This window comes from Centrocercus urophasianus, unplaced genomic scaffold (genome assembly GCF_019232065.1).
Source record: "Centrocercus urophasianus isolate 14NV4802_14NV808 unplaced genomic scaffold, USGS_Curo_1.0 seq_38, whole genome shotgun sequence".
In the NCBI taxonomy this organism is placed as follows: Eukaryota; Metazoa; Chordata; class Aves; order Galliformes; family Phasianidae; genus Centrocercus; species Centrocercus urophasianus.
Window position 1 is genome coordinate 807,070 of NW_024884955.1, and position 27,657 is coordinate 834,726.

The 27,657-nt window shown below is 52.6% G+C and overlaps 2 protein-coding genes across 3 annotated transcripts; one reads left to right on the forward strand and one right to left on the reverse strand.

The window, feature by feature from the left end:
* The first annotated feature begins 289 nt into the window (after window positions 1-289).
* On the forward strand, window positions 290-2,417 carry FNDC11 (fibronectin type III domain containing 11). Its single transcript, XM_042832249.1, is given in 3 exon segments — window positions 290-336; window positions 338-405; window positions 1,486-2,417. Coding segments are annotated over 3 exon segments (1,047 nt in total).
* Window positions 2,418-3,027: 610 nt separating this feature from the next.
* Window positions 3,028-25,757, reverse strand: HELZ2 (helicase with zinc finger 2). 2 transcript variants are annotated; one of them, XM_042832334.1, is made up of 20 exons: window positions 25,681-25,757; window positions 21,071-22,166; window positions 20,807-20,990; window positions 20,293-20,400; window positions 19,417-19,940; window positions 18,490-19,122; window positions 16,750-17,533; window positions 16,521-16,596; window positions 11,790-15,324; window positions 10,927-11,012; window positions 10,424-10,555; window positions 10,031-10,198; window positions 9,775-9,916; window positions 9,250-9,366; window positions 8,613-8,805; window positions 7,406-7,540; window positions 6,963-7,181; window positions 6,542-6,698; window positions 6,033-6,200; window positions 3,028-5,545 (listed from the first exon to the last, which is right to left on the reverse strand). In XM_042832334.1, the coding sequence occupies exons 2-20, from the start codon at window positions 22,084-22,086 to the stop codon at window positions 5,421-5,423; spliced, it is 8,502 nt and encodes a 2,833-aa protein (XP_042688268.1). In that variant the 5' UTR covers window positions 22,087-22,166; window positions 25,681-25,757; the 3' UTR covers window positions 3,028-5,420. The 2 variants fall into 2 exon arrangements, with proteins under 2 accessions (XP_042688268.1, XP_042688267.1); XM_042832333.1 differs by lacking the exon at window positions 25,681-25,757 and adding an exon at window positions 25,114-25,225.
* Between the last annotated feature and the right edge of the window lie 1,900 nt (window positions 25,758-27,657).

A 27,657-nucleotide genomic window follows, 5' to 3' on the forward strand; every position in this document is an offset into this window, starting at 1 on the left:
TTGTTGTGGAGGAGGAGGGAGCTCCTCGCGCTGCCGCTCATCCCTCCGGCGCTCTCCAGGAATCCACACTGGCAGCCCAGCGCTCCTCGGCGCAGCTCTTGGCCGCGTTGAGGACAGAGGCCGCCTGTGAAGCAGGCAAAAGCCAGTCCCTCAGCGCCAGGACGGCCAGCACCCAGCTCAGGACGGCAGTCTGAGCATACAGCACGCACGCACACCTCGCTGGTTGACCAGGGACAGACACCCAGCCCCAGCCGCGGGCCTCAGCCCTCATACAGCACAATGCGCTGCCATGACAACGGCTGAGGCTTGCGGCTTGCAGCCAGCCAGGCCACAAGGCGGCTGCAGAAGTGGGACGGGGCTCCCTGGCTGGCCAGGGGGAAGGAGGGCTTCCCAAGGTTGGGCAAGGTGGGTCAGGGCGGTCCAGCTTCCTCTGGTACCCATTTCCTACAGCCAGCCCCTCTCCAGCGCCATGCAGCACCGCGCTCTGCTGTTCCCAACCTAGCAGCGCTGCTATTCCAAACCCAGCAGTGCTGCTGAAAAGCAGCCGTTTCTGGCAAGAAAAAAGGGATGTAAAAACAGAAAGGAAAACAACCACAATCACATCTCTGTCTGTGGGCAAACAAACCACTCCAGACAGCCAAATTGCTCTGGAAGCGCTGGTGTAACCTGTTGTGCTTGCTGTCCCTGTTCCGCTTCGTACCGGGCTGCCAAGAACCGTCGCTGTTTTGGTTTTAGGGTATTTTTCTGGGGAGAGAAAGTAAAAAGGAAATACGGTTTGTTTTTTTTCTTAAGTTGACAGCTTTCTTGGAAAAAAGATTTCGTGTGAATGAGTGAAACAGTGTAAATTGCAGGGAGGCCAGACTTCTGGCAGGTTTAGCAGCTCCTGAAACTCCAAGAAGGAAGTGCTATCACTTCCTTTATCTATTTAGGGAAAGCCAGGCCAAGAGAAACTTCTTTGTCAACTGGATACCACCACCTAGCTTCAAGGCATTAGAACGTCACAGTTGGGTACTATGACCAGAAAGTTGCACTGCATGGGTAAAGAGGCCGGTCTGATTACAAAAGGGAGAGAAACAGACGTCTCCAGAGAGTTAAAGACTGGAGAGAAATTGTGTACGGGAGCACGAAGGTGTCTAATTAGAATGAAAGAGCAAATAAGGGAGAAATTTTGGCAGAGCATATCAGAGAATAATTCTGGCAGTGAATCTGTTAAACAGAGCGTGACCAGTCCAGGGGGCTAACAGGAGAGCAGCTGATCGAAATGCATGAAAGTAGACTGTACAAAATATTAGAAATCATACAGCTAGAAAGGAAAACTGTTAAAATGCATCTGGTTTAACAGTTCTTTCTCATCTATGAATTTGTGAGATAAGCTTAAATTGAGAGAGAAAAGTCACAGCCATGATTTCCTTCGCAGCTGCTTTTTCTTTGGTTCTTAATTTCATTAAGCTACTTTTTTTTTTTTTTTTTTTTTTTTTTAAACAGCAAATTTTGGAATCATGAATGTGAATTTGAATGAATTGGAAAGCAATTCAGAGAATACTGTAGACAGCACAAAGGAACAAGGCAATGCCATCTGCAGGAGGTACACAGAGAGAAGCAGCCTTGTACGGCAGTACCTGCAGGCTGATCTGAGCCTCCACCTCCTTGAGGCACATCAGAAGAAAGTGGAGCTTCTCAAGAAGTGTTGCTATTACATTGAGGTTCTGCCCACGTTTTTGATCCTGAGAGATCAGAATCTCTTGGCGTTTCCTACCAGCATCTTCCAAGTCATTGACCCCTGGAAATTCCAGAGAGTGAAGAAAATGGGAAGATCCCAGACTGAAATCCACCTGCAGCTTTTAACCTACCTGTTAGAAGAGCTGCAACAAGGTCGGGAGGAGCTGGTCTGCTATGTGGAGACCTGTGACATGGTAACTTTCCTCTCCAAGTGGGACTCAATTAAGCAGAGAATGTCAGACCTCTCCGAAGTAATGAACAATTTCAATTCTGTGCAAGTATCAAGAAGACTCTACACCAAGCACCGTTTGGTGTCATGTGCAGATATTAGGGGTAACAAAATACCAGACATTAGGCTTTTTCTCTGTGCAAAGATGCCAGTTCTGTTTGATCGAAACGAATCGTATGCACACAAGAACTGGGCCCACCTCAAATGGTCTATTGAAAATCAAGAGTCATCCCATGAACAATATGAACTGCATTTTAAGTTGCTGAAGCGTGGAACTCAGGCAGAATTTGGACACTGTGGGCTTGTGACACGCACCACCAACACTTGTGTAGTGCAGGGCCTGCTGCCTGACCGGTCATACGAATTCATGATCAGAAGAGCAGAAGTGTACACGCTTGTCTATGAACTGTGGCATGACACCATCACACTGACGACAAAAGCTAACACAGCTGAAGACAAAAGCACCTGAGAACCAAAGGATGAGGTGACTGACAAGAATGTTTTCTCATATTTTCCATTTGAAAAAAAGTGGACAAGAAGAATAAAGAAAAAATTGTAGCATTTGAGCATTTTGTTAAGCTGTGTTTCCCCCCCCTCCCCCTCAAATTTGCTCTGTTTGCGACAGCAGGTGCCTCCCACAAGTTCATCCATGTTAACAGCAACCAATCCCCAATTTCTCTGAACAAATAACATCCTTATACAGCATGCAGGACTCAGAGCCTCCCACAGTCCTGCAGGGTACCAGGGATGCAAAGTGCAGGAAGAGAAACATCTCTGCCTCCCAGTGCTTTCCGTTCACCAAAAGATGCCCACTGCTTACTTCATGCACGTGTTGAAGTCATGATTCGGTGCTTAGAAGGTACGGGGTGCCCAGAGATCATGATTTCATGCTCACCCCTTGCAGTGCAAGGAAATTAATCAGAACAGGAAAGGGTAACATACCCAGAAGGCCAACATTTAGAAGGCAGTTTTTCCGCCGCGCATCACCCTCAGTGCTACTTTTCTTTTGCACCATTTGGTTAATTGGAAACACAGCCCTCTCCACACAGCTTCTAATTGAACTGCCACGGAAACAGGACTTTTAGTAATAAAGTTTATTACTTAAATAAATTCGAATCACTTTAACAATTATGGCTTAAATACTAAAAAAAAAAAAGGGAATGTCGAGGTTCATTTTTACAAACGTTAGAAGCAGGTACAAATATTTGTATCCAAAGAGTCATCTGAGGTCTGTTGCAAGTCACAGACATACAAAAAAATAAAAACCTGCCATATTTAAAGTTCCTTAATGCTTTATGCCACTTAACATTTCATCTCTATTAAAAACAACAATTTATTGCAGTAAATTAACTGTCTGACTTAGGTCAGCCCGAGCCCCTGGGCTGACACAGCCACCCCAGCAGGCTTTCAAAAGTAAATTAAAAACTCTTGAATGAAATCTGACCATTTTGAGCTTGTTTTCTGTATTGATTCCTATGATTCTCTCTGTTCATGAGCACAAGGACGAGAACATGGCATTCAGCTGGCACTAACAGTCTATTAAAAGTTTGGTTAATTGCACTTCCTGCTAGCCCTGACTATTGCAGCTACACAACCCACTCCAGAGGTACCTGATCACAGCACAAGCACCCAGCAGCCTGGGTTGGCTCTTCGTGCTGCACCTTCTGCAGTTCTCCATCCTGCAGTCATCGCTGAGACAGATGACTGCATTTCAGTCACCCACAAGATTGTTTCTATACAAAATTATTCCTATACAAGCTCGTTTTGGGATTGCAGTAATATTTGCAAAAGCAGACTGGTGTGGAACTGTTAAGATCCAGGGTGGAATGGCTTCGAGGAGGAACAAAGGACATCAGGTTTTACCACCTTTAGAACCAGCAGGAATACTTCCCAAAGGCTGTTGGACCATGGAGAACTGCAACCATCTGTCAGTTTTCACAAGAATATGGATGTACAAATCGAACCCAGAAGTGCAGGAAGGCAGCTTAAAACAAGGGAGGAACAGAACTGCTCCATAGGTTCTCAAGCCTAACGGAGTCAGAACGCAGTAACACAGCATTAAGGGCTTTGTCAGACACAGTGCTTTCTTATTGCACATTCCTTCACACTGGGAAGAGCCACGCTACACTTTCTGCTGCAATCACAGGACAAAACTCATCTCTGCCACAGTGCTGTGAAGTTCTTTTATGCCAGGGATGTCCCAGCGCAATACATATCTGTGCATGCAGTGCAGAAGTGCTGTGACTGCATCTTGGCCCCATCCTATGTGAACAGCCAGAGTCAGCCATGTGGTTTCAGGGACAGCTGAAGCAGGCACTTCATACATTCAGAACTGCAATGAAATGAAGGAATTCTCCTTCAAAACCCTCGTGCTTCTATGAACAGCTCCACAATCCAGTCGAGAGCATCAATTCCCCACAGTGCATCCCTCTCAGCCATGGGTTCCTGTGCAAAGCAACCTTCCTGAGCAAATCACAGCTTCCAGTCCACAGCAGTTTGGCTGCTTTAAATAAAAACATACACTATAGACATACATGTTGTGTGATGAGCTCACCAAGTTATCACCGCTCATAGAAAAACCTCAGGCCATAGACTGTGAAACAAATTCACAGATTTAAGCATTAATAAATTAGGAGCAGCTTTAAAAAAATATGGGGGGGAGGGAAGGGAGGAGAGGGAGGGCAATCTTACAGGAGGAGATTTCAAATAAAACTCAGAACAGTTTAAAATATCTTTACAAACTCCAACATTCCCTCGTAGGAGCAGTCCTCAGTTTCCACTGACTGTGTATTGGTGAGGACAGCCTCCTTTGTACAAAGACTAAAATCTATTTACAAAACCAGCTTAGCCTTGGGTCAGTGATATTTACAAGCTTGGAGAATAGCACTTTGGCTAGACAGCATGGAACGCGGTTCCCTTTTTGCTTTCCTCCTTCTCTTGAGAACAAAAACAAGCCAACAAAAGATTATTTTCCTGCTTTGAGAAATAAAAAGCCTAAAAAATTCCCTGGCCTTGATTTTAAGATGAGTGGTGCTACTCAGAAGATTTGGTCCCATAGGGCAAATCACAGCTTGCCGTGTGGATCTGCCACATGCAGTCATTCCACCTCCGACAAATGGAACATGTATTTGGTCCCCAAAGCTGCACTAACAGATAGGATGGTGGCTGCACTGAGCATCTTCCAGTTGAAAATAATCATCAACAAAGTCACATACGCCCATCCACCCACTTCCAATGCTTTTTGGTTTGCTAGAGGTGAAAGTTCCTATACAAGGTTGCAGTGATATAAAAAACAAGTCACCAGTGCACATATGGAGACTGAGCTGTCAGCATGCAGGGAGAGATCCCAACTTTTCCCAGTGCGTTTGACCCGTGGTTCACGTACAAATAATGGAAAGATTGTGTCCTTCTCAAGGCACACGTAGCACAGTTCAGGTGAAGAGGGACGAGCTGGGCCTGGCATCTCTCCTCTTCACCGGTGGAAGGGTGAACTCTTCCTGACACAAATCCCTTGGCCTGTTGTATAGCAGTTATGACTTACGTAGTGCTGGAGCAGTCTCCTCCACAAAGGGTTGCACTCTAGGAGGTACCGGTTCCCTGTTGGCACAGGAAGGGAGGCAGTGGTCAAAAGAGGCTCACAGAGAATCATCATCTCTGTTTAACATTGCTAGCAGTGCTGGGTAACTCTGGGGATGTTCCCGTCTGCCAGAGCTCTGTGAAACCACAGCTCCCTTTATAGTTTTGCCACATTTGCAAGCAGTTTCCTTATGCATCACAGCCTACGTCTGCACAATTACTGGGAAACTAAGAAGTAAATTCTGTTAGAAGAGAGGACTAGGATGCAAAGTGATGGAAACAGTGTGGTCCGAAACAGACAGAAATGAACTATACACGCTGCACATGAGCCACACACACAATCTCTGCTTTGCTCAAGCGGCCCATATAGCCCAGTTTCAAAATCACAGAGAGCCCAAAGGGCAGAGGAGTGAAGCAAGACAGCCACTTTTTACTAATGCGGACCTCCACCCCTTCCTGCAAATTGTGCTGCTCCCCTGCAGGCTGTGCACACTCCCAGCTCACCCACCTAGAATGCAGAGTCCTTCCTGAGCACGGGTGATGCCGACGTTGACCTGGTTTGGGTCAGTGACAAAACCCAGGTATTTCTTCTGCCAGCTCTTGGTGGGCTTCCTGTCGATCTCGTGTCGAGAGCAGGAGCGTACGGTTGTCAGGATCACGTATCTCCATTCACTTCCTAGAAAGCACAAATGAACCACGTATTTTAGGTGGAAGCGTCCGGCCACTCCACACTACACAAGACCCACAACCTGCAAGCGCCAAGTGGTTTTCTCCAGCTCTGGAGGCCCCCCAACTCCTGCTCATTGATCTTAATAACCCTTTCAAGATGTCCTCTCCATTGAGCCTCCCCCTCCCATCAGTCTCATCCCACTTTGGGCGCTGTGATTTATCACCATCACAAAACACCCAGAAACTGGCTCCATGCACGGCTGCAATTACTCTGCTGTAGGATTTGTCTCGGTGAGAAGTTGCTCCAGCCCTCAGGAGAGGGGAGCAGTGCCTTCCCTCCAGCCCCACCTTGGCTCTTCATGATGGTGCAGACAGTGACGCCGCAGATGCCTTCTTTCAGCAGGCGCTTGTTGATCTCGGACACCTGGGCGTTGTAAGGGCTGAGGATGGCGATGCTCTCCGGCCGGATGGTGCCATCTAGTGTCAGCTGCTTCGCAATCTTCACCTGGAGACACCATGATTCTGCTCACCTGGGAACCTCCAGCAGACCTCCAGCACGTCCCCAAGGCAGCGACGGCGCCCAGCTGTGCTGCTCACCTCTGGGTCTCATTTCCCTACCTCTGACTGTGGCCAGGAGCAGCATGGCACGCTGCAGACACGAGCAGGACCTGCACCCACCCCACCGATGGCCATCCGATCTCAAAATTCACCATTCACAATCCCTCCCAGCCCGGCATCCTCCCATTCATAACCCTAGGGCCCTGCTCACCGCCTGCTCCACTTCCTCTGGGTTAGCTTTGGAGTTCTCATTTCCTTCCTCAGTGGAAATCACGAGGCTCTGCTCCTTCCCCTCCACGTGCCCAAAGATGATGGGGCAGCAGCGGTTATTCTTGTGGTAAAGGACGCTGAGTTTGCGAAGAAGCTGGGGACACGTCTTCAGGCGATGGTCATAGAACTCCTGCGATGGGAACTCACAGATGTTTTTGTGCTGGCAGAAAAAATAAATGAATACAATTATACAATGACATTAGGAAAAAAAACGTTCCTAACTGGCAGCATTTTTGGAGCAGGTTTCACCTGCAATTCCACTGTGCTTTACTGGGCAAGTGCATTATTCATTGCTCTGGCAAGGGAAATGGAGAATATCTGTTTTCCAATGGCTTCAGCCAAACCCTGCTGATATTTTCTGCTGCAGCTTGAGGAAAGCCTCACCATGCGGTACTGCGTGTCCAGCATCCATGCCTGCTTCTGGTAGCGCTCAAAAAGAGACGTCTCCATGCCAAGGCTCTTGCAGAAGTCACTGTTGACCACAGGCTTCAGCTGTTTGTGATCCCCGAGCAAAACGACCTGGAACAAATGGTGGATGCTTCAGCTATGAGGGCAGTGGCAATGGTGAAGGTCATCAGCTCTTTGAAAGACTATTTACATTCAGATATTTGTTGCTATTTATTTATGTTACAGTTACAGCAACCTCAAACAAGGACCGTGCTGTGTATTATATAAAAACCCTGACCCAGATAATGCAGAGCCTTATTCCCATCCGACGGGAGAAAGACATCGCACAGAAAGTCTGTGGAGATTGCCCTCTGCTTCCTGCCATCTTGATAATTTGTATCTGATTTAGGACATATTTTGGTGGCAGTGATGCTCACCTTGCAACAAAGCACCAAAACCACATCCACACAAGTTGGTTTCCCTACAGAAAGCCAAATGCAAGATCAAATCCCTCTATTGTGGACTTCATCTTTGCTGGGTCAACTCCATAAAAGATGAATGAACACAATCATGGACACCATCATGGCTGGGTTGATCCCATCAAAGATCAACAAACCCCACCACTGACTTTTACCCTGTCATGGACCCCCATTATTGCTGGGTTGATCCATCATGGTTGGGTTGACCCCATAAAAGACTGATGAACCCTGTCATGGACTCAACATCATCACGGACTCCATCCTGACTGGTTTGACCCATCATGATTGGGTTGATGCTCTAAAAGTCCATGAACCCCATTATGGAATTATGCCATTGTGGTTGGTTTGACCCCATAATGGTTGAGGTGATCCCTTATTCACTGAAGAAAGGGATCTGACCAAGCAGAGAGGCAAGCAGATGTTACAATTCTCCATCGTAAATTTCAGCCCTACAGGAGGTCTCAACGAGTCCCCTTTATGTGACATGAACAGGTAACACAGCTGAGAATACTCACACACCTTATGTACCTCCCCGTGCCAAAAGACCTGAATTAGAGTTACGCACCAGTCAAGAAATGACTGCCTGATACAACATCACAGCTATTAACAAAAACAGCCTTAAAACCTGGACAGGCTTGGAAGAGCGTGGTAAGAAGTGGGAGGTGTGTGGAGACTCAAGAGCTCTGAGCAGCCATCCTAAAGACAATTCTCTGGAAAGGACTGACCTTCTCAGCACGTGAATGGCTGACCAAAGGGATGAGGGTCTCGGGTTCGGTGGACATGGCGCACTCATCGATGAGTATCTGCTTGACATTGAGCTTCTCCAGGGAGTTGGCAGATGCAGAGGAGCATGTGCACAAGATGACATCGTGGCATGCCAGTTCATAAGCACGAGCTTCCTTCAAGATACGTTTGTGCCTGGTGATTGATGCAGAAGACACCAGGTTACACACAGTGGAAACATTGCCAGGTTCCTTATGCAGGAACCAGGCAGAGGCTGTACTTCCCTAAATGATTATGGCTCTGTTAACCACCCCAGGACAAGCTGGTGTTCCCAGAAAAGGGCTTGAGGCACACACAGCAGGAAATGCATTTTGTTCTGAACTCGACAGGGCACAGAGTCATGATGGGAGATGCACACACACACACTTGAGACTCTGGGACCAGAAGAACAATAGCATTGAGCAGATGAGATGCTGAGGCACTAACTGTAGCACTAACCCTCAGCTAATTGCTTACCATCATTCTAAATGATGCAGAGCTAATTAGTCTTAATGTTTTCGCCTGGTCCCTTGGTTTGCATGAACCAGGACAAACCTGCTGACTTTCAGATATCTCTCACCAAGGTTTCCATCTACTCACTTCTTTATTTCTTCTTCTGTTATCTCCTCTCCTGCCCTCACTCGACGGTCAAATTCACAGATCTGGACATGTTTAGGGTTGTCCGGCTGTCGGATCCGATGGTGCAGAATTATCTTGCTAAATAAAAAGACAATATATAAAGATTTTCCTCATGGAGACCCAAGATTCTACAGTGAAGCATGCCACACCTGCCTACGTGGAGAAATCATGTTGGCTGAAGAAGTCACAACCAGATTTGTACACGTTTATAGGCCTATCTCACACTTAGCCCTCGGGAACACAAAATACAGCAGCCACCCTTTGACAGTTGCAAGCAGGAATGAAGTCAGAGACTTTCAGAGCTGTTCAAAAAAGAGTGAGAAAATCTAGGATATTTTCAATCGCCTGAGTTTCCTGACTAGATAACGGATAGATATAAAGCTTCAATTGAAAAGAAAGAAAAAAAAGACAAAGTGGGTGCTGTTAACAGTGCTGTTCTGCACTGGAAACCAAGGCTGCTCTGGGTTGTTCAGCTGCAGGTCCTACCTGAGCTCGCGATTTGGCTTTGCATCCCGCAAGGCTTTGCGGGAGAGGTGCCGGCTGCTCCCTGGGTATGGGTACTCCAGCATCTCTATGGCCTCCCCATAAACTCTCAGTGGTTTCAGGTCCTTCATCTTCATCAGTATCTCTGGAGGGAGAGAAAAAGGCTGCTCAGACAGCACTGGGCCAGCCCCTCCTGTCTCCCAGACTCCTGTTCATCTCCCTCCCACCAGTACTGCAGGGGCACAGAACGTGTACTTACCAGCAACAACATCCACAGACTTGTTGGATGGGCCACAATACAAGATGCACCTTTTCCCTTGGGGCTCATCCTCAGCAGGGCATGGCAGTGGCTCCTCCACAGTGGCCTCCTCATTCAGCTTATGGAACCAGTAGACAATGTGAGTTCCAACAACAGTTTTCCCTGTACCTAGAAAAGCAAGGACGCTGCTGAGAATGCTTTAACCACAATACTCTTGCTCTAAATCACTGTCCGAATGATCAGCCACAAATAAAATCCCAGAACCAAGGGGACTGTCCTGAACAGCCTGAGGTGATGCCAACCTGCATTGCCTCTGCCTGTCCCAGGGAAAGCAACAGACAAGTTCTCAGCTGCCTTTAAGGACCAAGAACTCAAGGCTGTCCCCTGCCTTACCTGGTGGGCCTTGGATGAGCGTGAAAGGTTTTCTTAAAGCATTTAGCACAGCCTCATTCTGACTCTGGTTGAGCTTCCTTTGGCTGCCAGGGAGATCAAAGGATTTTTGCTTCAGGATTTTGGACTTGGTGACTGTTAGAGCAAAGAGACATGAAAACCAGTTTGAAGAAGGCTACTGAAGACAGCACACATGCAATCCAACAGGAGGATGTGCCAGGTTCCAAACAATTGTACACAATTACAAGACCGTCCATATGTACTTCCCATCCCATGCCAAGAGGGTCTACCAAGGAGACTTCTCTGTGTGTCCTACAGATGAAACCCGACCTGCACCTGCTCCAGAAGGAGCCTGCACTCTGTTAGGCCAGCAGCCACCCCAACCCTTTACAGGGAAACCTCCTGGCCTGAAAGCAGAACCCCCATGACAAAAGCTTGGTGAAGCTCCGGGGCACCTGCCTGGCCAGCAAAGACCATAGTATGAGAATGGAGAACGTCTTCTCTACCTTTTGATGGAGGTTCACAGCCAAGGGCAATGCTTTTAGCAAGCTTGGAGGCATGCTGGAGCCTCCAAATTGCATTTTCTTTCCGTCTGTGAGGGAAAAATAAGAATTATTGAAGTGTAGCATAAAACAGTGAAAACAACAATTCAGCTTTGTACAACTGTCTTGTTTGCTCCCTTTTTGCTTTGGTGTTGTATCAAATCCTCCCAGAAAAAACTTGAAATGATTTGCATACGCGTCCGATTGGGCAATTTGTGCTTGTCTGAAGAGCTGAGTCTGCAAACACATGGAGAGGAAGGAGCACAGCTTCTGTCCCAACTCCATTCTATTACGGTCCAACTCTATTTTCTTGGCCTAGCTTCCAATTTGTCCTAAAATTTCAGACATGAAGGAAAGTAAATTCTGCTCCCAAAAAGCTACAGCAGGCATTGATGCAATTAACAGGCAAAGGAAGGCAAATGAGACACTAGCTCTGCTTCAGTATGAGCAGACAACACTTCACAGCAACAAAGGAGAACAACTGGAACATCAGGGAGCAAATCCTGCCCCAGTGCTTCACACTGCCTTTTACTACACACACTGCAGCAATTTAGGAAGAGAAGGAACAGATGTGCAGTGAAACCTCAGCATGGCACCTTCCTTTGTATCCCCAGCCTCATCCTCACTGCCAAATGGGAGAACGTAAGGCATCTGGAGAACAGATCTGAGAAAAGCCAACTCATCCAAACATCAACGACCCAAGAGCTCAGTTGGAGCTGGGCAACGACATTTTCAGGCAAAGCAAAGACTGTTTGGGCTGGGCAGAGGAGACCCGTGGGAACAGCTACTCTGTCCTACTGCTCTAATTGGAGCATAAGCACACTTACACGTCTGGCAGCATCTTCGGGATGAGCTCCACGGTGAACCTGGCAGAGTCCTGCAAGATTTCCGCAGGGACATTTTCCATAGACATGTAGTTGATGTAAAAATTCAGTGTCTGCTCACTACTCCTGTCTGACTTCTGATCATCACCAAACTCCTCAGTGAGCCCGTGAGCCACCCACGTATACGTATCCGGATCCACCACAAGTTTGTTTTTGGATTTCTCCTTGTGACCCAAGGTCAGCTCCTGGAGGCTGTGGCTAAGGCACTCCTCATCGCTCTGAAGGCTCCTGAGCTTCAGCCCACCCAGGCGAATGCACAAATAGCAGTGGTTGAAGTCCACCTCAATGGAGCACTCCTCCAGAAAGCTTTTTTTAAGGCAGAAAGTCCCTTGCAGCTGCCCTTTGCTTGTCCTTTGCTTTGCCCAGGATATTTTAACGTCGTGGAGGACAATAGAATCATTTTCAGCCACCGCACACGACGCAGACTCCATGGCGCTCATTGGCATCCACACCTTTCTGTACTCCACAGCATCCTTGTACTTGTCCTTGGATGGCAGCGTGGCGTATGCAGAGAAGCAGTCAATTGGCTTTTCCGTGTGCTGCAGGCAGACGTCAAAACCTGGCGTGACACACCACAGCTGCACAAAGGGCACCAGAAAGCCCCGGAAGACGTCAGTGGTGAGCTGGAACTGCAGCGTGTCACCAGCGCTCAGCTCCACCATGATTTCCACGTAGTGCGAGCAATCGCTCTTCCTCACCCAGCCCACACGCCGCCTGTAGAGCTGCTTGCTGTTCTGAAGGAGGGAGGACAGGGCATCAAATTTCTCCTGTCTGATGGCCATGAGCATATCCTGCCACGTCTTGGCTTGGAAGAGGGTGACGCTGTGGTCGTAGAGATGGCAGGGCTGCAGGCTGTGCTTCTTCATCGTTTCCACTGAATACATCCTCCTCTTCCACGTCAGCCTAACACTGCTCTTGTCCTGCAGGAACATGGGCTGCTCTATCAGCTGAAGAGCCCTGTAGTTGATTACAAGGGGATCAGGAAGGCTCTCTCTATTCAGTGGGAACAGAGCTTTAAAGTACCTGTCTGTTCCTTCGATATCTACTACAAAGGCCATCTTCTGCATGACCTGGCCCTTCAGCTGGGTGGCCATCTGCATGCAGCGGGCTCTCTTCTCGTACATTGTTGCCTTGGAGTTCTTCTTGTTGAAGTCATGACAGAGGAAGTCAATGTCATCTGAAGAACAGGCGATGGGCTTCTTGCGGAGCACAGCATGGAGGTGCCGCTGCACTACAATGTCCATGTATCGGCGGATGGGAGAGGAAGCCCAGGTGTACGAGTCAACCTTCAGGGAGTAATGGCCCACTTTGGACTGGGCAGTGGAGTTGGAGCGACAGAAATAGGAGCGGCCAAGCAGCCTCCTGAACTCCAGGGCAACAGGAGCTAGTTGTGGGTGGATGTCATCAGTAACAACAAGGTCTAGCATCTTCTGGAGGTCAGAGAGATGTGCGGCGGACTGCAGGTGCTCCCAGATGGGGCCCAGGAGACAGAACTCTACTTCTTTGGAGGGGAGTTGGCTAGAATGCTCATCTTTCAGGCCAGAAGGCTCATCTTTCAGGCGGTGTGAGAGGTGGAGGGACAGAGGAATGATATGGCTGTACTTGTTTTTCATGAGTAAAATCTGTTGAGGGTTTGGCTCACCCTGACACCGGACAGGAGTGACATTTTTTGTGACCTCCTTGTTAGTGAGAAACTCAGCCACAAAGCTATTGAACATGATCATGAGCTCCTCTATCATCTGGTGGGACCGCCTGTTGCCCGGGGTGCTTTCCTCATCCAGCTGGTCATAGAAGCAGTCCTCCTGCAACCGAGACTTCCTGTGGATCCTGGAGAAGTGATAAGCCACAGCGAGGCAGTCCTCCAGGGTATCAAAACGAAGTGCATCTGCACCTCCCTGGTAGTGGTCCTGAATGCAGAGCTCTGCCTCTTCATAGGATAGCTGCCAGTCCGAGCGGATCACAGAGAGGGTGAAGATTCCATTAGTCACCTTGTCAGTCTTTTTTTCTACGGTGACAAAAAGGGAGATCACACGACGGTCCTTCTGTGGCAGGAGGCTGCAGATGTCATTGCTAAAGGGGGGTGGGAGCATGTGCACCGGATCCTGCTCAGGAGCGTAGTAGCTCACACCTCGCCTCTTTGCTTCCAGGTCCACAGCACTGCCCTTGGGGATGATGCTAGCCACATCTGCAATGTGGATCCCAATCTCATAGTGATGTTCAAGGCTCCTGACGCTGATAGCATCATCCAGATCCCTCGCACCTTCAGGATCAACAGTGAAGGTCAGGTAACTCCGACAGTCCCTCAGGTTTTCCTTGCTGGGGTTTGGTTTGCTGGAGGTGTTGTATTTGGCTAACTCCTTGGTAACAACAGGTGGGTATTTCCTCTCCAAGCCATACTCTGAGTTGAGAATCCTTAAGCCTTCTTCTGAAGTCAAAGCCACGTGCAAAATCTCAGTTACTATCCCCAAAGGGTAGTAGAAGCCCTCCCGCCAGGCGATGATCTGGACAGAGAAGATATGGCATCTCCTTGTGTCCTGGTTGATCTTCTTCCAGCTGACCACTTTGTACTTCCCATTGACAAGCTTGCGGACAGGAATGACATTAGGTTTCTCTTTCAGCCCCGGGACAAATATTTTGGTGACAGTGGGATCGATGGGTATCATCACCCGGGGATCGAACTCGTCCACTGTGCAGATGAAATTGCGCTCTCTCTCGGCGCGCTTCAGGATGCCCACTACCTTCCCCTGGGGCCGCAGGCCGCTGCTGTCAGCTGTGCTGTTCTCCAGGATTTCCACAAGCACTTCGTCGCCAGTGAAGGCTGTCCCGCAGTGCACTCTGCCTTTGATCTGAATGGTAACGGCAGGAGAGTCATCAAGGGGGAAGGCTGAAGCCTTGTCAAACCTCTCTTTGACCAGCTCACACCTCTTGTACATCTGGGGGTGCATGTGCAGATATTTCTGCATCACCTGAGAAGAGAAGCTGACGTACTCCTGCCTGTCTTCCCACTGATTTGAAGAGTCAGACTTCACATTGAGCAGCCCTTCTTCGGACACTGTTACCAGCACGTTCTTACTCTCATCTAAGAGCTCCTGGAGGATGGGATCGTCGGGATTCATGCTGTCGGTCTCAGAGCTCCAGGAATCCGTGTCGCTGTCCTCATCATTGCCCTCTGGGCTCCTCCTGCACCAGCTCTCCTTGTCGCATGCCGCCTGTTTGATCTGGGCCATGGTCAGGTTTGCTGGGGAGATGCTCCCCTTCTCAATGCACTCCTGGATGAAGCGCTTCCACACCCTGCAGCACTGACCGTAGGAGCACAAGGCCACTGCATCTCCCACCACAATGACCTGTGACTGAGCCCTCGTCATGATGGTGTTGAGCACTCTGGCCTCGTTGAAGAACTCAAGGTTGTGGGAGGCTGAGACACGCAGGCTCTCGCTGGTATGGACTGTGCTGATGATGATGACCCGGAACTCACGGCCTGCACCGAAGGAGACAAGGGAGAAATCACTCAGCATAGGAAAGCTCTCTGGGATTGCAACATCCACAAAGTGGGATGGATGCCACCAAGTGAGGGGTTGGAACGAGATGATCTTTGAGGTCCCTTCCAGCTCAAGCCATTCTATGTTGCTCAGTCACCACCACCCATGCACTGTGAAGGCAGGGGAAAGGCCGGGCACTGAAGCAGTGGCAGTGGCAAGGACAGGGCTGTGCCCCTTTCACAAGTGTCCCTCTACCCTCAAGGACATTGCTGCCAGCACAGCAAATAGCAGACACCAGGAGGCACCCCGTGATTTCTGAGCTAAGAGATGGTAAAGAAAGGGTGTGGAGATCAGGAACACACCCCAGGGGTCAGTTATTCTCACCATGAGGAATCCTGGCTGTACAATAAAAAACAGTAATAATAAAAACATGACTGAGACGCAAAGAGTCACACAGAGGACAAAAGCAGCCCTATCCCTCTCTCATCATCAAGAACAACAGACGACTCCTTCAGAAACTGTTCTGCAGTTATGCTGTGATTGGCACCCACAGGGCATGCTGGTTTCAATTCCCCTCCATTGGTGCCCCTGGGGGTACTTGGGGCTTCACATGATTCACGCATGCTGACGGCTCTGGGATCACACTTACAGGGTTCCCACCCTCCTTCCCGGCAACATCCATAAGTTTGAAAGGAGTTGATGGTTGGGTGCAGATTTAATTCAGTGTGAAATCTTATTCACTAAGGCAAGAATGAAATCAAGGAATTGCCAAGCAGACGGGGATGGAAATCAGCCAAAGGATTTCTAGGTTCTCCTTCCTCATCAGCACTATGTGGGTTTCAGCAGCGTGGAGCTGTGGGGAAGGACAGCAGGGCTCTGCTGGCAGCCCCACATCACTCAGCCCAAGAGGCATTTTGCCATGAGTGCTGCCAGGAAAGGCAGAGCATCCTGCCATCCAGCCATGGGTGAGTGCCCATAATGAACCCTTTGTTTCATCACTGTCCCTCAAGCATTTCAGCAAGGACAAGGTTAAGATGTTCTGCTAACCACCCAGTGTACTTTCTCCCTGCCCATTACACAGTGACTGCAGCTGCAATAGACTCTCCTGTCCACCAACTTGACTGGGAAAGTCCCTAGAAAGCAAGAGACCTCAAAATGCAATCAGTGTTTACTAGCTATTGCACAGGACACAAACCTGGCAAGTTTTCATAGTTTTCTACCACCACATCTGGTAGCTGCTTCTTTCTCAGCTCCTGTCTTATTGCAGAAACCTGGCAAAAAAGAAAGGCACAGCTGAACACACTTTCAGCACAGGAATGCCATCACCTAAGGTACAAGGTCCCTCATCTGTCAGTAAGGTTACAGGACAGCAGTCAGTGGTGCACATATTCCCCTCCAGCAAGGGAAAACATTCTCGTACATACCTGAATCCCATGGGAGACCACACAAATCCTCTTCAGATCTTGAACACCCCACTCATGTGGCCACCTCTGATATATCTCCTCCACTTTCTCAATCACTTGTATTATCTCAGAAGCATTGTGCCAAGAAATCATGGACATATCCCTTTCAGCCACACCAGGAACATGGCAGAACACGAGCGGGTAGATTTCAGGGTGGGGTGGAATGTTCCCACTGGCATGGATAGCATTGCCTTTGCCAACGTAGAAGTGCTTGGAGACAAACTCAATGATGCCTGCAGTGGAACGATAATTCTCATTGAAGATGATCCTGCTCTTCACGGCCACTTCATGCTTCTCTTTCTGGTAAAACTGAAAGAGTCTGTTTAACAGGGTGTGATCCGCAGACTGCCCATCCCCAACACAGAACAGCTTTGGGGTTATCTGCATGTGGTCCCCAGCGAGGACGATCCGCGTCTCGAAAGTGGCATAGGAGAGTGGAATCAAAGCTTCACATTCCAGCATCTGAGCGGCCTCATCAATCATGATGTGGGTGAAGTATCCCGGCGTAACCTTCAGGTTCTTGGATAGCATGGAGGTCGTAATAATGATTTGATGTCGGCCAATCTCCTCCTGTGTGGGGTAGCGGAAGAAGCGCTGGTCTTTAGTGAGGCAGCAGTACATCTGGGTGGTGGGGTCAGTCAGGTTGATGGGGCGGTCAGTGGCTATAATCCTCAAGGGAACAGCCCAGGGATGCCCATTGATCACATACTTGTGGAAGTACTCCCGGATGTAGATATCAGCAGCACTGGGAAGGAACAAAAGGGGAAACTATCAAGGGACGGCGTTCTCGATGTTCTGACCATGAAGACCATTGTCTTCTTTGATCGCTCACCACCAAGCAGCCAAAATCTTCCCTAGCTTTGGCTAACAACACACTCTGCTCAAGAGATATGCAAAGATGTGCAAAGAAGCCTCTAAGTCCAACCATATTGTGAGAGCATGGTTTAAAATGTGAGTTGGTACTTGAGACTTGGGCATCACTCAGCGCTCACATGGAGAAATCATTTGAAAAGCAACATGCCCAGTAAGATCTGTGACCCTGCTTCTCTAGGTCCAAATCCTACATACGTGGCCCAACACCTCCCCTCTGCTGACCTCCCGGCACCCCAGCCCAGGCAGATGATGACAGCAGAAGCTTCAGTGCAATCAGACTGAAACAGGCTAAGATTAGGAGTCACCTGTTCATTATACAATAAAAACTGAGGCAGTAACCTCCCGCACGATGGGTCGTAGACACTCATCTCAGCACAACTGCTCTAATTTTAACAACCTTGGATTCTTTCAAGGCAGACTCAACAGCAATCAGATCTGCATTTCCCTTTCCCTATAATCTTCCTCGAAAAGTCAAAACATTGACATGTGCACAGAGTACTTGCAGGCTCTCTTCCATTTCTTCCTGTACACACTAAAGGCTAGAAAGAAATATGGTCTCACCATCCCCACTGTACAACAAAGCTGCCTCTTTTGCAAACACTTCCACCCATGCCAGGCTTCCTCCTAGTAGGAGGGCAAAGCAGTTTAAGACATATTAAATAAAAATGGAATTATTTATTTAAACAAGAAATTGAAAATCAAACTGGAAAAAGGCAAGCTCAGCTCCCTCTCACAGACTCTGGCTCCCTCTCATCACACCGGACGATCAACACCCGGAGCAGGAACCCGGCCACAACTCCGACTGCCTGTTCCCTCACCCCTGCTAACCTGTTGGTGTGAGTGCAGATCAGCACCCGCGTGTTGGGCTGCCTGATGACCTCCAGGGTGGCCATGGCCAACGTGAACGTCTTGCCTGTGCCGAACGGCCCGTAGATGAGAAGAGGTGGGACCTGCCGCCTGCTGGTTGCCTGGCCAGTGATGAAGGAGATGGCCAACTTCTGTTTGCTGTTCCCTGTCTGTGGCTGTTGGAGGCAGCAGGGGATAGAGCAGCTGGCAACATCAGGTAGGACCAGTTTCTCATCCAACAGGCGATCAACAGCCTGGTGCCACTGCCGGAACAGCAGCTGGTCAATTTGGAACTGGATCTCCACATTGTGGGAAGTTTCTGGCTTTAAGTTCAGCTCTGAGCAACATCTCTTTGGTATCTGTAGCCAGATTGTCTTCTCCGTGGTGGCTTTATTCTCCACGCTAACCTCATAAACTCGATTGTCTACAGGTGGGTCAAGTGCCAGGAAAGCCGTGGGCACGGACCTGTTCAGCAGATATCCCTCATCTGTGTCTGGTGAGAGGTTATAAGGGGTAGGCACTTCAGCAAACAGCTCGCCAGCCTGGGCGATCTTCATCCCCATGGAGAGGTTTTGTATGGTGGAGGTCAGCGAGATGAGGACCCGCAGGTTGAGTCTGGAAGAAAGAAAGAACCAAATGAACAGCAGAGAACTGGCCAATCAGCTCATCCCCACTGCAGAGGGGAGACTGCCACCCGCCTCTAGCTAATCCACAGCCATGGGATGAGACAGCCTTTCCCTTCCTATCGCTCCCCAGCAAGCTACCTTGGCAGCTTTCCACCTGTCTGGGAAAGGTCTTACAGACCCAACCCAGAAGAGACGGCAACTTCACAACCAGCACGGCTCCAAGGGCAGGGATAGCAATGGGTTCAATGGAAGGAACCCCTCTGGATCCACACCTGGCACTTACTTGGCAATCAGAGCCTGCTCGGCTTCTTCCTCACGGAAGAGGAAGCTGTGCATCCTCTCGCGGTAGTTGATGCGGGTGATGACGGCGCTCGCACCGCCCTCCCGCTGGGTGTCCAAGGAAAGAGCAGCAGGCTTGTACTTGGCCAACAGATCCACGTCTTCGCTGGTCCTCACCACGCTGGGAACGATGATGCGATTGCCTCGATTCCACCGCACAAAGTTGACGGTGTGGCCGTTCCTCCTTCCAGTGGGGACGTGCTGGGCAGCCTCCCGCCAGCCCACCCTCACCTTCAGCTTCTTCATGAGGACGGGGCGGCTGCCGAAATCGAACACCACCCACTGCTCGAAGACGCCCAGCGTGCAGCACTCCAAGGAGACCTCCACCTGTGCCACGGGTGGGTTGGAAGGCAGCATGGCCACATGCTCGCCCCGGAGGTATTGCAGGCCCCTCGCCAGCCCATTTCCTGACAGGTAGAAGTTGGCTCCGGGTTCTCGCTTCAGCAGCGCCACATGTTGCAGGGGGTTCTGTCGGGGGGAGACAGAGGACCGTGAGGTCCTCCAGCAGCCATTCCCCCCGAAAGCTGCTGCAGGAACCAACGCCTAGCGTTCATGATATTCACCTCATGCAACCCCACTGAAAATTTCTTTCAGCTTTTAGGTTTTCAGTTTTACGGCACTTAAAATACTCCGCCATAAACTGGAGATCTCTTCAGCTGGAAGAGGAAAATTAGACCCATCCTCTTGCTCCTGACACCTACGAGACCCCGAGCAGGAGCATGGCTGGATCTTCTTAATTTTGACATTCCACAGAGATGCTGAGAGCACTACCAACATGTTTTCACTCTTCTAAAAACCCATTGCACAGAGCTGAGCTTACCTGGGAGTAAACCTTGAACTTCCACTGGTACTTCAGCTGCCTGTCCTCTGAGTGCACATCCAGGGGCTCCTGGCACACCACCTTAATGCCCTCAACATCCTCAGATATCTGTGGGAGAAGCACAAGAAGAGAAGGATGAGGGGAAAAAAAAACAACCATGGATCACACCATGGCAACATTTTCACCTCTTTTCTACCCGTCCCCCAAGCAGGACCATCCATAAGTGGTCCTGCTCATCATTCCCAGCCTTGGGAAATGAAAGGCCTCAGGGCAGGCTGTTGGTGCTTGGTTGCTGTTTGGCCATCCAAAAGAAGGTGAAGATGTAGGGATGATGCCTCTCTTTCTGCATCTCACTCAACTATGGTCACTGCCATAGTTGCATGAACTCCCTTCCCAAGCCCAACTCTGGCAACAAGGCCTTTGCAGACCACAGGCTCCCTTCCCACGCCAGATGCTTCTCACACCACACGAGATGTAAGGGGCTACTGCTCCCACCCTGTCGCCCACGACTTACAATCAGCACCTCGTTGGAGCACGTCTGGTATTCAGCAATGAGCCGGTCCTGGTAGGACACCAGGCCTTCCTTTATGGCTTGCTTCTTCTTCTTGGCAACAACCTTCATCCTCTGGATCCACTCCTGCAGCTCCTCGTTGGAGTGAGCCTTGGTACAGCTGTCCCCCATCTCGCACACCTCCGCTCTGTTGGGAGAGAGCCATCCCAGCTGCCACCCGCACCTGGAACCCGCACCTGGAACCCGTGCTGCTGCCCGGCCCCTTACCTGCTGCACAGCTTGAAGGTGCTGAGCCCAGGTGGTGGAGCACGGTGCACCCACTGCACGGAGGTGTCAGCCAACAGCATCTGCGCATGCTCCACGGAGGAGCAGTGGTTCTCAAAGCTGTCCTGCGAACTGAAGATCACCAGGCACAGGCGGCAGTAGAAGTGCATCGGGGCGGGCGCTGAGGGTTTGCCATTCTCCACGCACGGCTCTGGTGCCGGCAGCAGGTCGGAACGCACCAGGCCGTGCTCCTTCTCAGCCTCCCAGACGGCCATCTCCACGTCGCTGTGAGCGTACTGGCAGCGCTTGTCACCGTGCCGGCACAGCTGTCCCTTGGAGACGAAGTGGCAGTAGCTGAAGGAGACCATGAACTCGGGGCAGGGCCGGATGGCGGTGTACTGCTTCTTGCGGCGGCTGTCGGTCACCACGTGCACCAGCAGCGGGTCCCAGACGCGGTGCAATTCACACAGCCGCCCGTGGCCGCCCGCCGAGATGCGCTGAGGGCAGCCGAAGAAGCAAAGCCTGCAGATCTCCTGGAACTGGCCCCCGAACTCACTCAGGATCTCACTGCAGGCGCTCAGGGGCTCGGTGCTGGAGTTGTCCCCAGACTGCGCATTGGAGTTGCCCCCCTGCTGTGCCAGCAGCACCGCTGCCTTCAGCCGACGCCGCTCCAGGTTGTGCTCCCGCTCGAAGTTCCACACAAGGGCCTCCTCTGGGCTCCAGGCAAAGGTGCACTGGTTGCCATGCTTGCTGCAGCCCAAGCCCAGCCTGTAATACCTGCAGACGGCGTAACGCGCCGGGTTTGGGAAGCCCGGCCGCCGGAACACCTTCCTCCAAGCAACACTATGCCGGCTGCGGCAACGGGCCAGCAGGATCTCATACATGCACTTGTGCTCCACTGGGCGCAGGTGGTAGGTGATCTCATCCTCCCTCACGCTGCACTTGGAGCAGACCAGCAGCAGCTCCAGCTGGCGCTGCAGGCTGCCCAGTGGCACCGCGGGGCCTTTGGCATTCGGCATGGTGGCGGTGCGGGGAAGTTTCTGCGAGGTGGTGCTAGCTGGCTACGTACCCACCAGCCATTGGTGCGAGCCCACAAAGCCTGACAAAGAAACAAGCAACAAGTGACTTAGCAGGAAGCTAAGTTGGGCTCTTTGCTGTGCTGGGACACTGCAGTCACGCTTCCTGGCTGAGCAGTAAAACTCAGCCAGAGCCACGCTCACCCACAGTGCCTGAGCACTTGGAGCCTGCTCCCAAAGCACTGAGTGGCCGTGGATCTCTGAGAACCACGCGATGCGAGGAGCAAGCTGCCAACCCTCTGGGTGCTGGGGAGGCTGAGCGCAGCCCTCGGATCTTCTGCACACACCGAGGAACTGCCGGCAGCGCTGTGCGGCGTGAGTAGGGACCGCGGCAGGCACCGACCTCCACCCGGAGCAGAGCCCGACAATCCCACTTCCTCTTCCCGGCTCCCAGCGCCTCCCCCGGCTCTGCACACTCCCAACAGTTTTCCCTTTCTTTTTCCTGCTGTCCCCCTCCCCGGCTCGTGCTCCACCACCATGCTGGAGCAACCCCAGCCCGAGCCCCCAGCCCTCCTCCCCGTGGCTTGCGAGATTAATTAGGATTAATCCACACGGCAACCGCCCTCCTTCCTCCCCGGCCGCAACAGCCGAGGGCAGGAGCCGGGCACGCTCGGCCAGTAAACATCCGGCTGCAGACATTGTGGCTTCCGTGACTCAGTGCTCCGTGCCACAGGCGGGAGCATCCGCGAGCCGTTTCCTGGGCAACCAGGGGCAGGGAGCATCCCCAGAAAGGATGCTGCGGGGTTTTTGAGGTGCGGCAGCTGGCCGGGACGCGGTGCTCGGGCAGATTGGGGCAGGACGTGCCACCAAACAGAGCCACCGGTCCCGTGCTCAGCTTCCTCCCAAGCCGCAGCCCCGAAGGCGCAGCTCTCAGCCAGAAGGGAAGAACGGCAATGAACGGCCGTGGTCCTACGAACAGCAAAGCAGGGAGCTCAACTCTGTGCTGCTTCAACACGAGTACTTTTCACTGAGAACCCTTTGCCCACCTCTGGGGTGTTGAGGCAGTGGGCAGCGACGGCAGCAGGATGCAGGGCTGCACAAATGGTCCAAACCTACACGGTCTGCAGGGACCATACTGGACTTGTTCATAGAGCATCACCCTCATGCCGTGTCCTGCATGTACCCAGTCCCAAAACCCCACCGAGATGGGGCACACCCTACTGGATGTGCCTCTAGCTCAAGTGTTAGGAGCATCCCTGAGGGGAACATGAAGCCAGTGTTGCCCCATTCCCATCCCCAGAGCTCTGCACGGCCCCGCAGCAGTGCCAAACTCCCAGGCAAAGTCAGAGAGCTTCAGCTCCTGCAGGCGAGAACCTTTGGGGTCAGAGGCAGCACTGGAATCCAGGCCAAGGGTGGGATGTCTTAGCATGAAAAACCCATGGGGAAATATTCTGGCTTTAAAGGGTCAATTTTGCCATTGTTTCTTGGCTTAAGAAAGCATTTGGTTTTCAGCACGCTGACTGTTGGGTCTGCGAGTAGGAGGGAAGAGGAAAGGGAAGTGCATGCCCCTGTTAAGGTTTCTGTGCGCCACCAGCATTAAAGCCAAACTCCAGTTTTTTTCTTTTACAGAACAGAGAGAAAAAAAAAGGAGGGGGGAGGGGAGGGAGCTTTTGAAATCCAAACAGAGTCGCAGAGAGATGCAGAGCATGAGGGAGCTGAGGGAAGCTCTCCCATAGGGCAGCCCTCCTCACAGTGATAAGGCTTTGATGTCAACAGGGCAAAATCCATGTGGCACAGGGACAGTGGCAGCTGGTCGAGAGGCACATACGTATCCCTGCAACCCGCAGGTTGGATTCGGCGTGTTTTCCAAACAGCCTCTCCTCATACAAGCCTCCAAAAGCACGGTCTGGTGTTAAAGCCACCCATCTCACTGATGGGATCAACGAGCTGCTCCCATCACTGGATGTATTGTGTCCCTGCTGCACACCCAGCACCACCAGCACGAGCATCCTCCTCAGCCCCAGCCGGCCATGCCCTCACCAACACAGATATGTGCATCCGGTCTGAAAACAGACCGAGCCAAGCCAGCACCTCACTGACGGCGTTTCCCCATCTCAGGAGAACACACGCCGTGGGGCAGGACTGCGTTTCGCTGCCACACCATCGTCCTCCGTGGGGGCCGTTCCCAGTGGGACAACCGCATTTCCCCAGCAACGGTGAGCAGAGGAACTCACCGACGTGGCCGCGCACCCCTCTGCCCTCCCCGCCCTGCCACGCTGGAGAGCAGCTGGGGGAGGAGGGCGGCTTTTTGTCAGACCTTGCCTTCGTTAATTATTGACGGGAGATTAGGCAACGCGCCTCGCCGCCGGGAGCCAAGCGGCGTGAGGCAGAGTGCCGGGGCTGCGCCTCCCCGCAGCAGTGAAGACACCCGGGGATCCGCTCCCCAACCCCTATTTCTGTCCCTGCCGTGTGACGGCGTAGGGCTCGGGGTGCCAACACGGCTCTCCAACCCCGGTGCTTCAAAGTGCCGATGGGGAGAGCAAACCTCGCGTCGCGCACGGCCCCGGTGCACGGCGGCAACCGCAGCTCTTCGCTTTTGACTTCTCCGAGTTGGAAAAGTTCAGACCGTGCCCCCAAAGCTCCGAAGAGCAGCGGGGAGGGGATTGGGGCCGGGGGCTGCTCGTCTGAGGTGGCACCCAGCGCCCCGCCGGCCGGCAGCTCCACACTGCGTAGCCCAGGACTTTGCACCCCGACTGCGGTCCCCTTCACCCTCACCCCTCCACCCCCCCTTCCGATCCCAGCGATCGATGCTGCGAGCCAAAAGCTCTGGGTGAGCTGTGCACCGTGCGTTACCCCAGAGCTCCCGGTGCCATTCAGGACCCCACAGCACCCCACGGCCACCCCGGGCCGGGCAGCACCCGCACTGCGCCCTGGGCCGTGCTGCATTCCAGGGAGCCCCGTGCCCTGCAGCACCCAGTGAACCCAGTTCCCTCCGGGTCCCGACGCGCCGCGGCACCCCGCGCACCTCACCTCACCCCGCATCACACCCGGCGTTCCCGGACCCGCTCCGCTCTCAACACAGTTACCGCCGGGAATGGTCCTTTGCCACCGCCGGTGGTTTCTCTTCTGGGGCCTCCCCGCATTCAAACCGGGGCCAGATTTCGCGGAAATTGCATCACGGCGGCCCCGCCCCGCCCCGCTCCTCCCGCCGGCACCGGGGGGAGCCGACACCGGCAGCGGCACCGGAGAGCGGGGAACCGGGGGGAGGGGAGGGAAGGGATGCGCGGGGACCGGGCGGCACCGGGAAGCGATGCACCGGGGCGGGGGGGGGGGGTTAAAATGCGCGGTACCGGGCGGGAGCGGCACCGAGGAGGGTCACACCGACACCGGGAGGGGACGCACCTGGGGGTGATGCGCGGGAGCGGCGGGCCCGACAGGCGCTGCCCGGCCCGGACTCCGAACAGGACGGCGGCTTTTCTCCCATTCCCGGTTGGAGTTCCCCGTCCCGTTCTCGCTCCCGAGGGTCGGGGTACTCGGTCCCCCCTCACTGCCCCTCTCCCCGTCCCCGCACCGTAGGAGCTGCTCCCCGCTGCTCACCGCTCCGCTGCCCGTCGACTCCGGCGGAGACCGAAACGAAGGGCGAAGTGCCGCGGGGAGCCCAGCGCTGTAGCCCGGCACGGGGCACGAGCGGACCCGGCGGTCTGGGCTTTAAAAGGGCTTCCGGGAGGGGCAGGGTTTACTCCGTTTCCTTTCTGTTTATCATCAGTTTCGTTTTCCATTCTTTTCCCTGACTGAAGAGGTGCAGCCAGCTATGCAAAGTTCGAGCTCGAACCGGAGAAAAAAATATATATAAATATAAATATATATATGTATGTATGTATCAGTCTACCCCCAGCAGAGAGCACACAAGGAGTCAGGAGCAGGCATGCAAGCATCACCTCCAGGACTCAGCAGCAGTTTGGGGGCTCCTCAGCCTCCAGCCGTGCCCCTCCCCCATCTATCCCAGTTTTATCCCTCCTTTGTCTGCTTTGCCCCTTCTCAATTCGCTTGCAGACCCCACCCCGTGAGAGTAGGATGCACAGCTCGTTTGCCCTGCTGGCACTGCCCCCCAAAATACACAAACCCATGGGAAGATCAGTGGAACCAGGAGGGTTCCTCACAGCGTGGCAGACCCCAGCGAGCTGCAGGGCTGCAGCTGTGCATTGTGTCACCACCCAAAGGGACAGCACGGGGACGGGCAATGCGCTCAGAGCTCAGCTTTCCCATCTCGTAAAGTTATCTCCATGCCAACATCCAGCACGTTCTGGAAAGAGATCGGGCAGCACTAGGGCTCCTCCAGATGTGAGCAGCTGGGAACAGGGCCCAGGGACAGCAGAGAGCTGGCAGCAGGGTTACGAGTCCAGTTGCAAAGATGCAAACCGTCGTGGGTGAGCTGAAGGAAAGCTCATCTGCGGGTCAAGCAGCAACAGGAAGGGCAGAGGCGAGCAGCAGTGTGTGCAGATGGGGAAGGAGGGGCAGCAGTTCCTGGTGTTTGTCAACAAGGGCGGGCAGACAGGCTATGATGCTCGCTGCCTCCCATCCTCGCAGCGCAGAGCTGGACCTCACCCAACCCAAGCAGTGGGTCACGGCCCATCGGCCATGCAGGCAGCTCCGGTGGGGCTGCAGCCGTGGGGCCACGACCTGTGCTGTGATTTGTCAGCAAAGGACAGGTGGCCCAGGATGTGACCCTGCTGTCACCCCGGGGCTGAGAGAGCCTGGTGGTTTCTTCCTCATTGGGAGCACTGTTGGTTCAGGGCAGTGCGGGGTCACCCTGGGGTGGGAACCAATCCTTTTTCCCCATGAAAATGCAGCTGTAAGGCTGAGGAAGGCACCATCTGAGCACAGAGCAGGCACGGGCGCCGAGATGCTGAGCAGCAGTGCTGCCCGTGGGCACAAATCCCCCCCAGTCAGTGCTGAGCCGGGCGTTATCACTCAGCAGTCAGGCACCACAACCACAAAACCCAAACACATCCTCCCTGCACGATGCAGGCAGCGATGGGCTCACGCAGAGCCCTGAGGGCTCGTTGTTATGTTACGGGTGGGTTATTTCCCATAACGCTGCAGCTCTGGGTGTGGGAGCAGGGGAATACATCGGCTTTCCACAAAGCAAACTGCAGGACGTCCTCACAGCACGGGGAGGTGAGGAAGCAGAAGGAGCCTGGCCGAAAAGCGGCACGGCTGTTACCCTACGTGCAGGAGGGGCCGCGCGAGGAGGCGAAGCTGCATCGCCGTCACGGCACCAGCAGTGGGGGTGCGCCGAAACCCGGCGTTCGCTCATTTCAGGCAGACAAACCCAGCCGTAAGTGCCCAGTTTCGGTTTCCGTTCCTTCTGTCGGAGGAAGCAGGGAGGGGGGGCCGCCGGTGGAGGGGAATTCACCAGCAGTCCGCGGCAGCCTGGAGCCCTGCGCTCATTCCGTGCTCACCGCTCGGCACTCATTGCCCATCGGGGTCCCTATGGGGCTGGAGCACCTCTGCACCCGCAAACCACGGCAGCAGCGGGGCGGGTGCAAACTGAACTCCGTGTGCTGCGCGAGC

Coding starts and splice junctions, on each gene's coding strand:
- HELZ2 (XM_042832334.1), bottom strand. CDS start 22,086: ATGCCGAATGCCAAAGGCCCCGCGGTGCCACTGGGCAGCCTGCAGCGC. Junction 9,367..9,774: donor AAGCCAAATCGCGAGCTCAG/GTAGGACCTGCA, acceptor CTTTTTATTTAG/CAAGATAATTCTGCACCATC. Junction 6,201..6,541: donor CACCATCATGAAGAGCCAAG/GTGGGGCTGGAG, acceptor TGTGCTTTCTAG/GAAGTGAATGGAGATACGTG.